Source organism: Acanthisitta chloris, unplaced genomic scaffold (assembly GCF_000695815.1).
Source record: "Acanthisitta chloris isolate BGI_N310 unplaced genomic scaffold, ASM69581v1 scaffold32824, whole genome shotgun sequence".
Taxonomy (NCBI): Eukaryota; Metazoa; Chordata; class Aves; order Passeriformes; family Acanthisittidae; genus Acanthisitta; species Acanthisitta chloris.
In genome coordinates this window covers 9,050-22,614 of record NW_008668169.1, presented here as the reverse complement: position 1 = coordinate 22,614, position 13,565 = coordinate 9,050, and the positions used below count along the sequence as shown (strand labels likewise).

Here is a 13,565-nt window from a genome sequence, read left to right as displayed (position 1 = left end):
TGCTGGTGTGATGCTGTCCTGCATGCACGGACAAGGCTGCTGCAGGTTTCATCAGGTAGCAGTGGCCCAGTTCAGACAGGTGGGATCCTGCTGCAGAGGGAGATGTATAGGTGGCCATTTTAGTGAGCTCTCATGCTGCAGTATACCACCTGCAGTGTCTTTCTCAGTGTGCCCCATCCTGCTCACTTGCATGGATAGTGCTGACTAGTGAGACCCTTTCAAGTACCTGCACTAGCATCCTGTGTCAGGGTGCCTTGTCTGAGGATGGTGGTGGCAGTGTCCTGCAGCTGGGAAGTGCACCATGGATTGAGGGCTCCCCTGGTCTGCAGCTTATTTAATAGACCTGAGTTTGGGAGCTCACAGTAGAAGGAAGGTTATGCTTCATTGCATACAAGTATTGTAATAAAGTTCTGACCTTATCTGAGTTGGTAAAACATTCATTTTATCTGACCTGATCACAGGTGGGTTTCTGTGAGTGTTATGGGGAAGCATTGCTCTAACCAGAGGAATGTCATGTCATTTTGAAGGCACCTCTGTTTTAGCTGCTGCAGTCTGACAGTGTGTGGGGCAAAAGGCCAGTGTATTGTAGCACATTCTGTAGCTCGTGTAAATCTCTGGGCAGCTGCACATGACTGTGTGTCTCTGTTTCCCTTTGTGAAGTCTTTTTGCCTTGTTTTCATCATTTATTCCACTTCTCTGAAGCATGAAATGTGGCCTGGCGCTTGGCCATCTCAGCTTTGCAATCGTGTAAGCTCCAAATGTGCTGTGTGTGGCAGCTGCTCTATAACTAGCTGCCTAAAAAGTGAGTGCTGTTTACTAGCACATGGCACTGTATCCTGAGAAGACAGGTTGAGGTCTGTGTTTAAGAATAAATGCTTGATGTTGGATACAGCACAAGCTCAATGTTCATGCTGAATTACATGTTTTAAGAGACCACTTGGTGCTCAGGTGAAATACCTTGTTGGCATTCACCTCAACAACATATATGTGTGTCAACCAGATGAATCCTGAACAGCCAGGAGCAGCAGAAGCTTCCCCTGCTGTCAGAACTCCACTGTTCTACAAGCACAAATTGAATCTGATCTGGAGGGGTTACTTCTAATGACAATTGACAGGGTAGGGCTTCCCCTCTGTGGTTCAGACGTTTTTAGGCCAGTTTGCCAGGACCAGCTGGTTTGGTATCTCTAATCCTGGTATTGCAGAAGTGTCTTTGTAGAAGATGCCTCCCCTAGAGTATCTGGTGTACAATCTCAGTTGCCACCTCAGCAAAAGGCAACCATTAATGTTTTATTAATTTAGAAGTAAAATATTGACTCTTTGTCCTCTCCAGTTTCTTCATAGCTAGAGTTTCCTGTCCCTGTTTCTCATAGGGTAATGTGATTTCTGACGGAGACTTCCTACCCCTTTTCTTTTCATAGTCGTCTGTACTCCTGTTACCTGTGGTCATTGCAGTGGGAAGGCATTTGGACTCATTAAGCAGCTCTGTATTGTGTTATGAAGGCACCAAGTGTGGCTCAGAGTGAAGAGAGCAAGGTTACTAATGCCTTATTTTTCCTCTCTCAGGAATCCTGTCTATAGAACAGCTCATCAGCCGTGTTGGTGTGATTGGGGTGACACTCATGGCTTTGCTGTCAGGATTTGGGGCTGTCAATTGTCCATACACTTACATGTCCTACTTTCTCAGGTAACTGCAACCTTGTGAAATATTTGTCCAGCTTTTTGAGATTATTCTTTTGCTTTTTCTGAGGCATTGTTTCAAGTTTGTTACTTTTTTCCTGAATTTTTCATGACTATGCATCGATATTTCATTCAATCAATATTTCATTACTATAATCATGACTATTGCCATGTCTGCATGCTAGAACCATATCCATTGCTGAAGCATAGTCTTTTTATACATGCTTCTCTCTCCTTTGTTTCATGGGCATGTGCACATCTCTTCTGAAATGGGATAGGAGGCCTAACTGGGCGTCTTTGTTTTGCAGGAATGTGACAGATGCAGATATTCTGGCTCTGGAGCGACGACTCCTTCAGACTATGGACATGATCGTTAGCAAGAAAAAAAGGTGAGAAGGCAACAGTAGCATGAAATGATTTGTTTCAGTGATTTTCAGTCAGTATGTTACAAGATGGTTCTTGAAATGACCAAAATCGTTCATCCTTTCAGGGCTATGTATTCCAGTGAAACAGGTGATTGAATTAGGTTGAGCTGTGTGATGTTTTGTTCTGGCCTGATACATGACTGTTTTTTTTCTCAGACATTTGTACTCAATAGTGCCCTTTCTGACTGCAGTAGCCCCGATTAGGTTTCCAAGACAATTTGTAACTCTCTGATGGCAGCATAGCTAGTCTGTTAAATGAGCATCTTTCTCTTCTGCTGAGTCAGCAACCTGTATGCCACTGCAGCTGGCTCTTAGTGGTGGTTTCAGGACAGGAATGGGTTCATACATGCAGAGTGCCCTCCTGCTGTCTGGATCTGGTGGTTCCTGATGAAAGCTGAAGCAGGGCAGTGGGCTGGTGTGGACACAGCTGTGTTCTTGCCAATGGCAACATTTACATCAGTTAAGTTTTGCAGAATTGCAAAACACTGCTAGTGTGAGTATAGTGTAGTACACAAACCTGCCATCAGAACTCTGCTTTTTGGTGGCTTAGCTTATTCCATGTACTCCAAGCAAAAAAAGTACTTCTGGAAACCATGTAATTTCATTTACACTGAAAAGATTTTTGTCTGCTGTTACAGATTATATATTGCATGCCTTGCTGATTTTGCAGAATAAATACAATTACTATAGTCATTTTGAAGGTTTGACTGTCTGAAGTCTTACAGTAGTCCCCTAAATGTTTTAATACGATGTTTTAATGTATGCAAGGGAGCTTTTAGATAGACTAACCTCGCTGAATTTGTCACCGGTATGTGTATCTGCTGATCAGTGTTAGCAGATGAAAGTGTAGTTAACTATAACTTCCTTCTTCCTCTTTGAAAATGTAAAGTGGTGAACAACTGTTGACTCAGTATTTGTGGTTATGAGTGAGATAGTAAATAAAGAATTTAATTGCTCAGGTTGAATTGATTTAATTGACTGGAGGCATACTAAAATACTGGCTTTGGAGTTAAAAGATAGTGTGGTGCTGCTTCTGACTCTGTGCTCTTTTGTTTTGTACAGTGTTTTTGGACCTCTGGTCCAGGGAGAGTGATGCTGCAGTAAAAGTAAGGGTGTCTGGGACTTGTAACTGACTGGCACTTTCTTGCTTTTCTATGGCCAGGAAATCTGAATATAGCAACTTTCTAACCATTACGAAGGGCCATGTATCTTGTATTAATCACTTGGGAATTATAATGAAGGTCATATATTTGTATTAAAAAACCAAACCAACCAAAAGAACCCAAAACAAACCCCAAAATTATGTAGTCTCAGAAATGTGCAAGAAATAGCAGAAGCTTGAGGTCTGTAGATTTTGTTCTCTTTTTGCTTTGACAGGGGGCAGTGGCTTGTATAATTGAACTGTTTGCTCATATGAAGCAGACTTGAAATAGTTAGATATGTATCAGTCCAAATGAAAACCAAATAATTTGCCAGAATAAGCAGAAATAGCAATATTTTACAGTGTAGGGTAAATGCTGCAGTTCAATAAATCGTCAGTTACTTTCTGGCCACCTTTCCAGTACTACCGATAGCTTCCTAGTCAGTAGGAGATAGTTGTTGAAGTTGTTTTTCCTGATGCTTTTTGCACAGGAATTATTATTTTCTCCTTCCTGAGAAGGAAGTTATGGAAACTCACTTCTAAGGTTGTCTGGTTCTTTGTAGTCATCCTTGCAGGTATGACATAACTAAGCCTCAGGTTGGAAATGTCTAGGCTCTGTGACACCATTGCTTCATTTTGCTTCATGTTAGAGTCAGATCAGTCTGTCTGACATAGATATATCAGATATCCACACAGGCAGAGTGTGTGTGCTTTGCCTGTGGATCCTTTCTGTGAGGTCTCCAGAATCCCTGACTACCAGTTAGATACAGAGATCCCTGTCACCTCTCAGAAGAAAGTACTTGCCTTTGTATACTTAGAATGTTGTGCTTCACCTTGACACTGCTGCAGTTTTGCTGCAATGCTATGGATCATTTGGGATGGAACATGTGAATTGGGTACTGGGAAGAAAGCAAGGATGAAAAATGAATTTCTTACATTTGGCAGCTATCAGGATGAATTGGATTGTTCTAAGATCTGTGTTATTTGTAGTGTGTGGCCATATGTGCTTTTATGTGGGGTGCCCCAAGGGTGGTTATTTTTTGCTGGAGTGAGAGAGGAATAATTTTTTAAAATTTCTTTTTATTACATGTTTTTTCAACAACTTGAAGAGGGCTCAGTGCCAAATGCAGCAACACTGACTGCAGCTACAAGAAAGGGCTCAAAGGCTGTTGAACCACAGATCACCTTCACAATCCTGTGAATAGTTTTTCAGCTTAGGAGTAGATAACTTGCTCACAAATTTCAATGGAGAGAAATGTGAGGGAATGAGGCCAGAAGCCAACAGTGCTCACGGGGATTATGCTGTGGTGCACATGGGAGTGTGAGGGACGATATGCAGGTGCTGCTGCAGTGTTGGAATTAGCTTTAGGAGTCACGTTCAGATTGCCTGAAGCATCCAGTGGTTCAATCCAATAATGGATTTGTGTGTTTCTGCTTCATAACAGCTTGTCATGCAGCCCAGTAGTGAGTGACAGCATGTCAGAGAGTGCTGTGCATACCATCCAGTCCTCACAGGCCTCGGGGGAGGAGGATGTGCAGCGATAAAGAAGAGGTGTTCAAGGGTAGGAAGGAGTGTTAGAAGTCTTCCAGTTCCTGAACTTGAGATAATACAGTCATGTGTTTGAGGAAAGGAAAGCAATTAATCATGAGTCTGAGAAATCCATTTATATTCTTATTTTTAACAGGGTGTAAATCCCTTTAAGGATTGAAACAGGATCCTGAATGGAAGTCTTGGGAAATATCTCACTGAATCTTGCTTGATTAGATCTGGGCTCTACTCCAGAGCTAATCAGGATAATTTTATGTAGCAAGATTGGTGCTTAGGGCAAAAAAGAAGGGGGCATCTGTTTGCAGTGAATTTAGTTTAACAGTGTCTTCTAAGAAACTGGTGGATTTGTTTTTCTTTTTTCCTGTTTTGATTTTTTTAAAAAAATACATTATTTCTAAGGACTTGTATTTTTTGTTCTTTCAGGATAGCAGTGGCTCACAGGACAATGTTCCAGAGAGGAGAAGTGCATAACAAACCCACTGGCTTCTGGGGAATGATAAAAAGCGTGACAACATCTGTTCCAGGCAGTGAAAGTATCCTTCATCTGCGTGTTGACACCTGCCTTGGGAGCTGGATCCAGCTTTCTTTGTTTTGAAAGGTAGAGTCTTAGTTGGGGCAGTTACAAAGCATTTATATTTCAACACATTTCAATCCTATTGTCTCCTGGGAAGTTTGCTCTCTAGAACTGTGCTGACTTTTTGCCCAGGGCTTGGACACATAGCTTTACTGTGACACAGACAGATGTTCTGTGCTGCTGCCCTGCTTTGTAAATGTGCTGTTGCATCACCATGGTTGAGGTGTACAGCAGATCATAGGACAGATGTTCACACTTATCTTAGAATCACAGAATGGTTTGGCCTGGAAGGGACCTTAAGGATCATTTAGTTCCAACCCCCTGCCACTGTCACAGACACCTTCCACTAGGCCAGGTTGCTCAGGGCCTCATCCTACCTGGCCCTGAACAATTCCAGGGATGGGGCATCCACAGCTTCTCTGGGCAACCTGTTCCAGTGCATCACCATCCTCACAGTAAAGATTTTCTTCATAATATCCAATTGAAACCTGCTCTCTTCCAGTTAGAAGCCATTTCCCCTTGTCCTATCATTACATGCCGTTGTCAAAAGTCCCTCTCCAGCTTTCTTTTGGGCTCCTTTAGGTACTGAAAGCCGCTTGAAGGTCTCCCTGGAGCTTTCTCTTCTCCGTGCTGAACAACTCCACCTCTCTCAGCCCGTTTTTCTAGGAGAGGTGCTCCAGCCCTCTAATCATCTTTGTGGTGTCCCATTGCAGCTGTCTATCCCATCACATCCCGGATACGAGAGTTAAGAGTATGACAAAAAGGTGGATAGAAAGGTGAACAGAAGGTGTTCTGCCCAGGAGAAAGGGATAGAAGGAATCTGTTGGGAAATACTAGGGCCTGTACTTCTCTAACTTAAAGTTACTTACCAATGATTTCTGCCAGACCACTTGAAGTGTGCAGTTTGCATGTTTAAGTCTGAGGAATCTTCTTCCTCTCCTTTCCCACTAGCTGTTAAAATCGGAATTTGGCTATTTGACAAGACTCTTCATAGTAATCACTAATCTCTTGGAGCAGTTACTCAGCAGTTTTGTTTATGAAGATGATGTGAGAGTGACAAGGGACACTGATCAAAGTGGAGCAGCAGTCTTTGAGAGCTCTGGTTCTATTCTGTGATGTGTGAGAAATAAAGGGCAGAGAAATACAGAGTTTGTTGCATGACTGCCTAAATACTGGGTTCTGACTGCCTTCTTAAACTGGAGTATTGTGCAATATATATATATATATATGTATATCCATGAGGTTTCTCTGGGTGTAGGATTAATAAAGGAGCATGAAGACTGAAGCAAAAAGCTGATCTAGGTCAAAAAAGTGATCAAATCATTAGATGTGTCCCTTGGGCTGAAGGTGGGGAATTTTTGTTTTTAGTTAAGAATTTGTGATGTGTTATAGCCTTGACTATGCTGGTTTGCCAGATCTGTCCCTTATCCAGCAAGAAGTGGATGCCCTAGAAGAATTGAGTCGACAGCTTTTTCTGGAAACTGCTGACTTGCATGCAACAAAGGTACACAAGAAATAACTGCCCAGATAGGTGTTGGGAAGTCAGAGTAGTTTGAAAGAGAATGTATGGTATGAAAAATTGAAATTTGTTCAATAGGTAAATGTTGTAATGTAGTGAAGTGAGGATCTGGGGGTTTTTTTTAACTTAAGGTCTAGATGACAATTTCATTCCAGTTCAGGTACATCCTGGAGTCTGCCCCATGTCCCTGTAGCCATTCAGAAACTTGTGAATTAAAACTTAGGAGTTCAGAAACATTAGAATGAAAAGGTGTAGAAGGGTAGAGCTGTGTTTGCTGTTATTGGTGCTCTGTTAAAGGTTTATGTTGTGGGTGATTGTGGAAATGACATACATTTTGTGTGTTCTACTCCCTCTCCCTCCTTTTGTATTTCCAGGAGAGAATAGAGTATTCCAAAACTTTTCAGGGAAAATACTTTAACTTTTTGGGCTATTTTTTCTCCATCTATTGTGTCTGGAAAATCTTCATGGTATGTAACTGTTTTATTGTGTTTTATGTGGATGTATGTAAATGTCTCTGTACTGCATAGATTATGCAATACATGCAGTTCATTAAGTAATGTTCCAGTTCCTTCAAATCCTTCTTCTGGGAATTCTGAAAGAAACTGCCCTTGGTTGAAATAAAGCTCTGGATACATGTTTTTGTATAGAGCATTAGACAAGCAATTCTTACATGTGTGCATTTTTCACCTTCTTGGAGAATCTGGCCACCCCCTGCCCTTTTCCTTGGTGATACAACATAGGACTCATGCATGTGTCTCATGTGTGACAGAGACGTGCTTTTGTCTTTTGTTTGGGTTGTAAATCTCTCTCTCTTGCAGGCAACCATCAATATTGTATTTGACCGTGTGGGTAAGACCGATCCAGTCACAAGAGGAATTGAGATCACTGTAAATTACCTGGGAATCCAGTTTGATGTGAGCCTTTATTTATTCTTACAGCCTTTTCAGCAGTTCATATCTTATCTAACCAAAATCATACTGCTCTTAGGGAGAAAGTAATAGAAGTATGAGAATGTGTCTTTGGCTTTTGACTTACTGAGGAGGAAGGGAAAATGCACCATGAGTGATGCTTTCACACTGATTTTATGCTGGGATAGTAATGTGGTCTTGCCAGAGAGACAGTGATTTGCTTGTTTTGGGGAAGTGGAAGCACATTAGACAACTTGCTTGGATTAATATGTTCAGCTAGAGGGTAGTTTTGATTGCTCATGCAAATAGTGTTCTGTTATTTACACTTTTCAGATATACCCCTGTGAATACAAGGTTCTTTGTGGTTGGTCAAATCTGTTATTATTGTGTGTGTAAATTGCTAATGTATTTGTAAAATACCTGTTATATAAACCTATCTACAATGGATATCTGTGCAATTAGGACATACAAAGACCCTGAAAAATTGGCAGCTATACAGTGTGCTGTAAATGAGGTTAACATTAAAGTTTTAACTGTTTTCTTCTTGTTGATACAGGTCAAATTCTGGTCTCAGCATATTTCTTTTATTCTTGTTGGAATAATCATTGTTACCTCTATTAGAGGCTTGTTAATCACACTTACAAAGGTAAGAACCAGGACTCTTACGTGCTTTTAGACCTGGAAAGCTGTAATCAGATCTTCAACTTTCAAAATACTTTTATGTTTAAATGTCTGAATACTTGCAGAGGGAGGAAGGTAGGAAAAATACCTTTTGCAGGATATCTCCCCACTCGGTCTTAGTTATTTACTGTCAGGAAGAGATGTTAAATATAAGCAAGGGTTCAAAATAATACTGTAGTCAAGGCTTATTGGTAAGGTTGATGAGATGGTGATTAAAAGAATTTGGGTTGCTTGATTTGAGCTGCTGGTGGGACTGGAAAGGCATTAACTGAAGGGACCTGTGACTTACTGTCTTGGCTTGGCCTTGGGTACCTAAGCTTAAACTTCTCCATTGTTTTGTGACCTTTACCACATAGCACAGCTGGCTGTGGGAGATCTATGTTTAAGACTAAGACTGCAGGTTTATGAAAGTAGAGTACATGTAGGCTTCTAGAGTTTTTTATGCTTTTTATTGTGTTTTTAAGTGCAAGAGTGTTGAATGGTATGTACTTTTCATGCTCTCCTAAGGCACATCAGACTTACCTGACTGCTTATTTCCAATGCTTTTTTTTTCTCCCCTAGTTCTTCTATGCCATTTCAAGCAGCAAATCCTCTAATGTTATTGTCCTGCTTTTAGCACAGATAATGGTGAGTATGTAGAGCCATGAGCACTCCTATATACGTTTGTGCATGCAGACATACCTGTGTGTGTACATATACACATAACCTCTGTGTGCTGATCTCTGTCAGCCATACAGCCAATGGTGAAATAACAGCTGCTTTCCGTGTTTGAATTTACAGGGCATGTACTTTGTGTCATCAGTGCTCCTGATCCGGATGAGTATGCCTCCGGAGTACCGCATCATCATTACAGAAGTCTTGGGAGAGCTCCAGTTCAACTTCTATCATCGTTGGTTTGATGTGATATTCCTAGTTAGTGCTCTGTCCAGTATCCTCTTTCTCTATTTAGCACACAAACAAGCCCCAGAGAAGCACATGACTCTCTGAGTCAGAACTGCAGTCATGCACTGCCTTCTGTCCTTTCAACTGCACTGCTGCAACTCCTGTGGACTGCAAAACCTGAAGAGAGCCAGGACTATTCTGTGTGTTCCAGCTCTTTGAACCTCCACACATGTCATCATCAAACTCTGTGGTGGTTTTGTTAAGGCACCACAGCTGGAAGGGGGTGCATGTACTGAATGAATGTGAGACAGTTCATTCATTGCCAAGCACTAAGGGCAGTCCTTGGTGCACCACTGTCCAGGGACATCAGAACTCAGGTGGTAATCTGTCTGAGGGAACACCTCTTACTGTTAGAACATCTTCGTAGAAGGCACCATGGAAATGTGATTTTTCTTTTGAAAGTCAACTCATAATTGGCATTCAGAGGACAGCAGTTCTGGAAGTGAATGTTTGAGTTTGTGGAATTAAATAAGCTTTTGTAATATCTCATGCAAGCATCACAGTTGTTTTGTTTTTTTTGTCAGTCCCAAAGATTTGGCTGGAAGTGAGCTTAGAAGGTGGTTAGGATTTGTTGTCTGGCTGAAGTAGAGTGGAGAGAATTTCAATCCATTTCTGTATGAAGTGTATTCTGGTGTGTATAGTACCTACTGTTTCTAGGAGCTGGAGATTAGCTTTCTCCTGCTGAGTCTGAACTTTCTGTTCTCTCCCTGCAATAAATGAAACTGAGGTTTTGGATTCCTCTTTGCTAGAGTTCAGTGTGAAGTCACAGACCACAGCTATGCCTCGTTTACATTATATGTTACAAATTTTATTAATGTAACTAGTAGGTTCCCATAGCCATTCTCCTAGGCTTTTTTGGCTTTATAATTGTCCTGGAATATAAATCAGAGGTGGTAAGGGTAAGACCTGAGGTGGATGGGGAAATGGCCACTCTAAATATTTTATTTCTGTGCTGGCTTTGGTGTACAGCAAGGAGGCAAAGTATACAGCACCAGTATAACAGAACCATTTGTGTCACATTCAGGATGGTGCAGTGTTGACTTTGGGGTGCATGACTGAATTATGTACTCTGTTCTAACTACTGATCCACAGCTGTATGCAGAGGAGAGAGAATAGTGCTGAAATGTCTTGAGTTATGAAGTTAGCTTAATGGTTAGGGTTAGGGTTAGGGTTAGGGTTATGGTTGGAAGAAATTTCTGCAATGTTAGCAGGGAAAAGGAGCATAATGCACAGAGTATGTTGGCTTATGCCATTTCACAGCAGTTGTACTGCTGTAAGTATAGCAGAGAGTTGCAACAGAGATCGAGTTGATGGACTTGGATTAGGGGGAGAGCTGCCTCTCCTGGGAGTTGGGGAGAAATCAGTTGCTCTTTATTAAGAGCTTATCCTTAAAAGGCTAAGATGCTTATGAATCTATAAAACATTTCTGCCCTCTGCTGCAGTGTACTTATTTATATAGTTCTAGTTATTTAAGGCTTTTCAGAAGTAAGTGACTGCCTGCTTCTCAAGGCAGAAAGCCAGTGGAGCACAGCTGCAGGATGTTAACTGGGTACAAGTTACACTGAAGTGTATTTCAGCAAGAGATTGCAGTCCTTTACAGCTATGGCACTCCTTGGAACAGTCAAGTTCTGGGAGGTGTAGTAGCAAAGAATAACTGAAGAAAAAATATTTGGAAGGTTTGTTTCTTGTTCTTGGCACAGATTGTCTCCTCACAACTTTGTGTCATCACTGTTGTAACCGTCAGCACTTGTGGAGGCAGCTGATTGTGAAGAGGAGGATGAGCTTGCCTGCAGAGGAGTAACAAATACGTTCTGATTATTTTCAGTTTGTAAACATGCTTGATAGTCTGCAGCATTATGAAAGACTCCTGTTTTCATCTGCACTAATCACATGCTTGTTTAGGTGGCAGAATGAACCAACAAATATAATTTTTGTTGTTGAAGAGCTATTGTGGTTAAGTACATTTAGAGAGAAATTTGTTCAATAGAGGGTTCCTGTTGTTGAATTCCCATACCTGCTGAATTTGGACACGAAAGTGGTGCTGATTTCAGATCTGCAAAATGCAGCTTAAGGACTAAGAAATGTTTGAAAAAACTTGCAGCTGGACATTTGCAGACAAGGCTAATGAAAAATGAATGGGAAACAGTATTGGCCTTATTCTTCTTTGTCTATCTCATCTCTTTTACATGGTCAGAAAAAATAGGCATTTAAATATTTAAGGCTGACTGCACAGAGGTTTAAAAATGATCGATTCAAGCAGAAATACCTTCCTAGTCTTCTGGCTTCTGTTGTACTTCAGATTCTTTCTAATGGTATGAAGTGAGTAAAATAATTTAAAATCAGCTCATTTCCTAGAAAATGTCCTCATAACCTCTCAGTTGCTGTTGCTTCTCCAAAATGTTCCATTTTGAAATATTTCACCTGATTTTCCCAAAAGTCATTTATGTTTTTGGTGTATTTAAGCAGTTTTTCCCATACTTTCACAATTGTATTGCCTGTTTCCCATCCTCATTAAGGACTACCACATTTGGATTATCTTGTTCCATAAAATCTCCTGTATGTGCATTCTTTATGTAATTTAATCTTGCATTAAAGACACTCACCTGTATTATGTGTGAGGAAAGGAAGAGTTAATTATCGTAAACAATGGTAATTAGGAACTTCCTTTGTACTAACTTGTAAAAATCCTAGCTCAGGAAAACTTGCTAACTGAAAAAAAGTTCTATTCTCATCCCCTGTGTGATCCTTCAGCATCTGCTTAATGAATTGTTACTCACCCTTTCTCTTGGTTCAGGTGAGTTCCTCTCTGGCTCTGATGGATGGTTTTCTGTATAAACAGGAGGTTCAGAAGTGTCATGGATTGGATCTGCCATTGAGGCTGTGATGGGAATGTTCTGGCTCTGGAAGTATCTGTAAGCATCTTTACTACACACCAGTAGTGTTAGTCTGTCACCACTATTTTGGATTCTTGCCACCACTTTTTCGTAGGTTTCATTGCTCACGTTCACTCCGTTCACTTCCACCAAAAAGTCGTTGTTTTCTACACCTGCTCTGTCAGCTGGCCCCTGGTTTTGTACCTGCAGAAGCAAATTCAAAGCACGATGTTGGCATAAAACTTGGAAAGATGCATTAACAACTGAGGGTTAGCTAGACTACTGTGTTACTGCTTTCCTTACAGCATGCTAAAATAAGCATGAGGGAGATGTGCGGAGCCGGAATGAATAGGAAAAGGCAGTGGGCCTTGATATCATAAACATGGAGCCCATCAGTTTGAGATTTAAAATGCAACTTGATTTTGATAGACTTTCATTATAGAAATGTGGCACAGTAGAATCATGAAAACTGGTGGAAAACCAATTTTCTTACTATTTGCAGGTTTCTGTCCAATAACTTTAAAGTTAACGTTACTACATTTTGCACATTCCTTAGTAAATCAGTGGAACATCTCAAGAAAGCTGAAGTTTGACTTTTACCAGCTGTGGAATTCAGAGAAGCAGGGGTAGAGTAGGGCAGTGGTGTCTCCTATAATTACGATGTTCTACAGTCAAAAAAAATCTATTTAAATACTAATTTTAGCCATGCCACCCTCATGAATGAAAGCAAAATTTCTGCAAAAACTGTACTCCCATTCCCTCTAGACTTCTAACAGAATGAGGAATGTTGTCTGGTGCTGATTTTTTTATCTTTGGCCAGCAATGTCAATCTGACTTAAACCATTCTATCTTTTTTCTGAGCGCACTGGGGAAGATACTTTTTGTGGCTTGTATTTATTTACAGGATGGAAGGGAGGAAGCTGACTGACAGACTACTTGAGCTTTTCCTTGCTCCTCATTCTTCATTAGTACCTCATTGATGAACAGTCCAGGCTTGTTCTTGATCATGTTTAAACTGAAGCCAAATCCACTGGGCCCTTTCACCATCTTGCAGATTTGAGCGCACTGGGGAAGATACTTTTTGTGGCTTGTATTTATTTACAGGATGGAAGGGAGGAAGCTGACTGACAGACTACTTGAGCTTTTCCTTGCTCCTCATTCTTCATTAGTACCTCATTGATGAACAGTCCAGGCTTGTTCTTGATCATGTTTAAACTGAAGCCAAATCCACTGGGCCCTTTCACCATCTTGCAGATTCTTGGCTTGCACTTTCTGC

The 13,565-nt window shown here is 41.0% G+C and overlaps 2 protein-coding genes across 2 annotated transcripts in view; one reads left to right on the top strand and one right to left on the bottom strand.

The window, feature by feature from the left end:
• LOC103800417 (Golgi pH regulator) overlaps nucleotides 1-9,636 on the top strand; it is a 14,605-nt gene extending 4,969 nt beyond the window's left edge. The window contains exons 5-13 of the mRNA XM_009072792.1: nucleotides 1,564-1,684; nucleotides 1,986-2,066; nucleotides 5,216-5,325; nucleotides 6,782-6,870; nucleotides 7,260-7,352; nucleotides 7,704-7,799; nucleotides 8,350-8,439; nucleotides 9,036-9,101; nucleotides 9,255-9,636. Coding sequence (XP_009071040.1) covers nucleotides 1,564-1,684; nucleotides 1,986-2,066; nucleotides 5,216-5,325; nucleotides 6,782-6,870; nucleotides 7,260-7,352; nucleotides 7,704-7,799; nucleotides 8,350-8,439; nucleotides 9,036-9,101; nucleotides 9,255-9,461 — 953 coding nt within the window. The 3' untranslated portion in view covers nucleotides 9,462-9,636. The remainder of the gene's footprint in view (nucleotides 1-1,563; nucleotides 1,685-1,985; nucleotides 2,067-5,215; nucleotides 5,326-6,781; nucleotides 6,871-7,259; nucleotides 7,353-7,703; nucleotides 7,800-8,349; nucleotides 8,440-9,035; nucleotides 9,102-9,254) is intronic.
• A 1,489-nt stretch (nucleotides 9,637-11,125) lies between these two features.
• PDZK1 (PDZ domain containing 1) overlaps nucleotides 11,126-13,565 on the bottom strand; it is a 9,397-nt gene continuing 6,957 nt past the window's right edge. The window contains exons 8-10 of the mRNA XM_009072793.1: nucleotides 13,262-13,354; nucleotides 12,194-12,493; nucleotides 11,126-11,203 (exon numbers count right to left, since the gene is read on the bottom strand). Of these exons, the coding sequence (XP_009071041.1) occupies nucleotides 11,126-11,203; nucleotides 12,194-12,493; nucleotides 13,262-13,354 (471 nt within the window). The remainder of the gene's footprint in view (nucleotides 11,204-12,193; nucleotides 12,494-13,261; nucleotides 13,355-13,565) is intronic.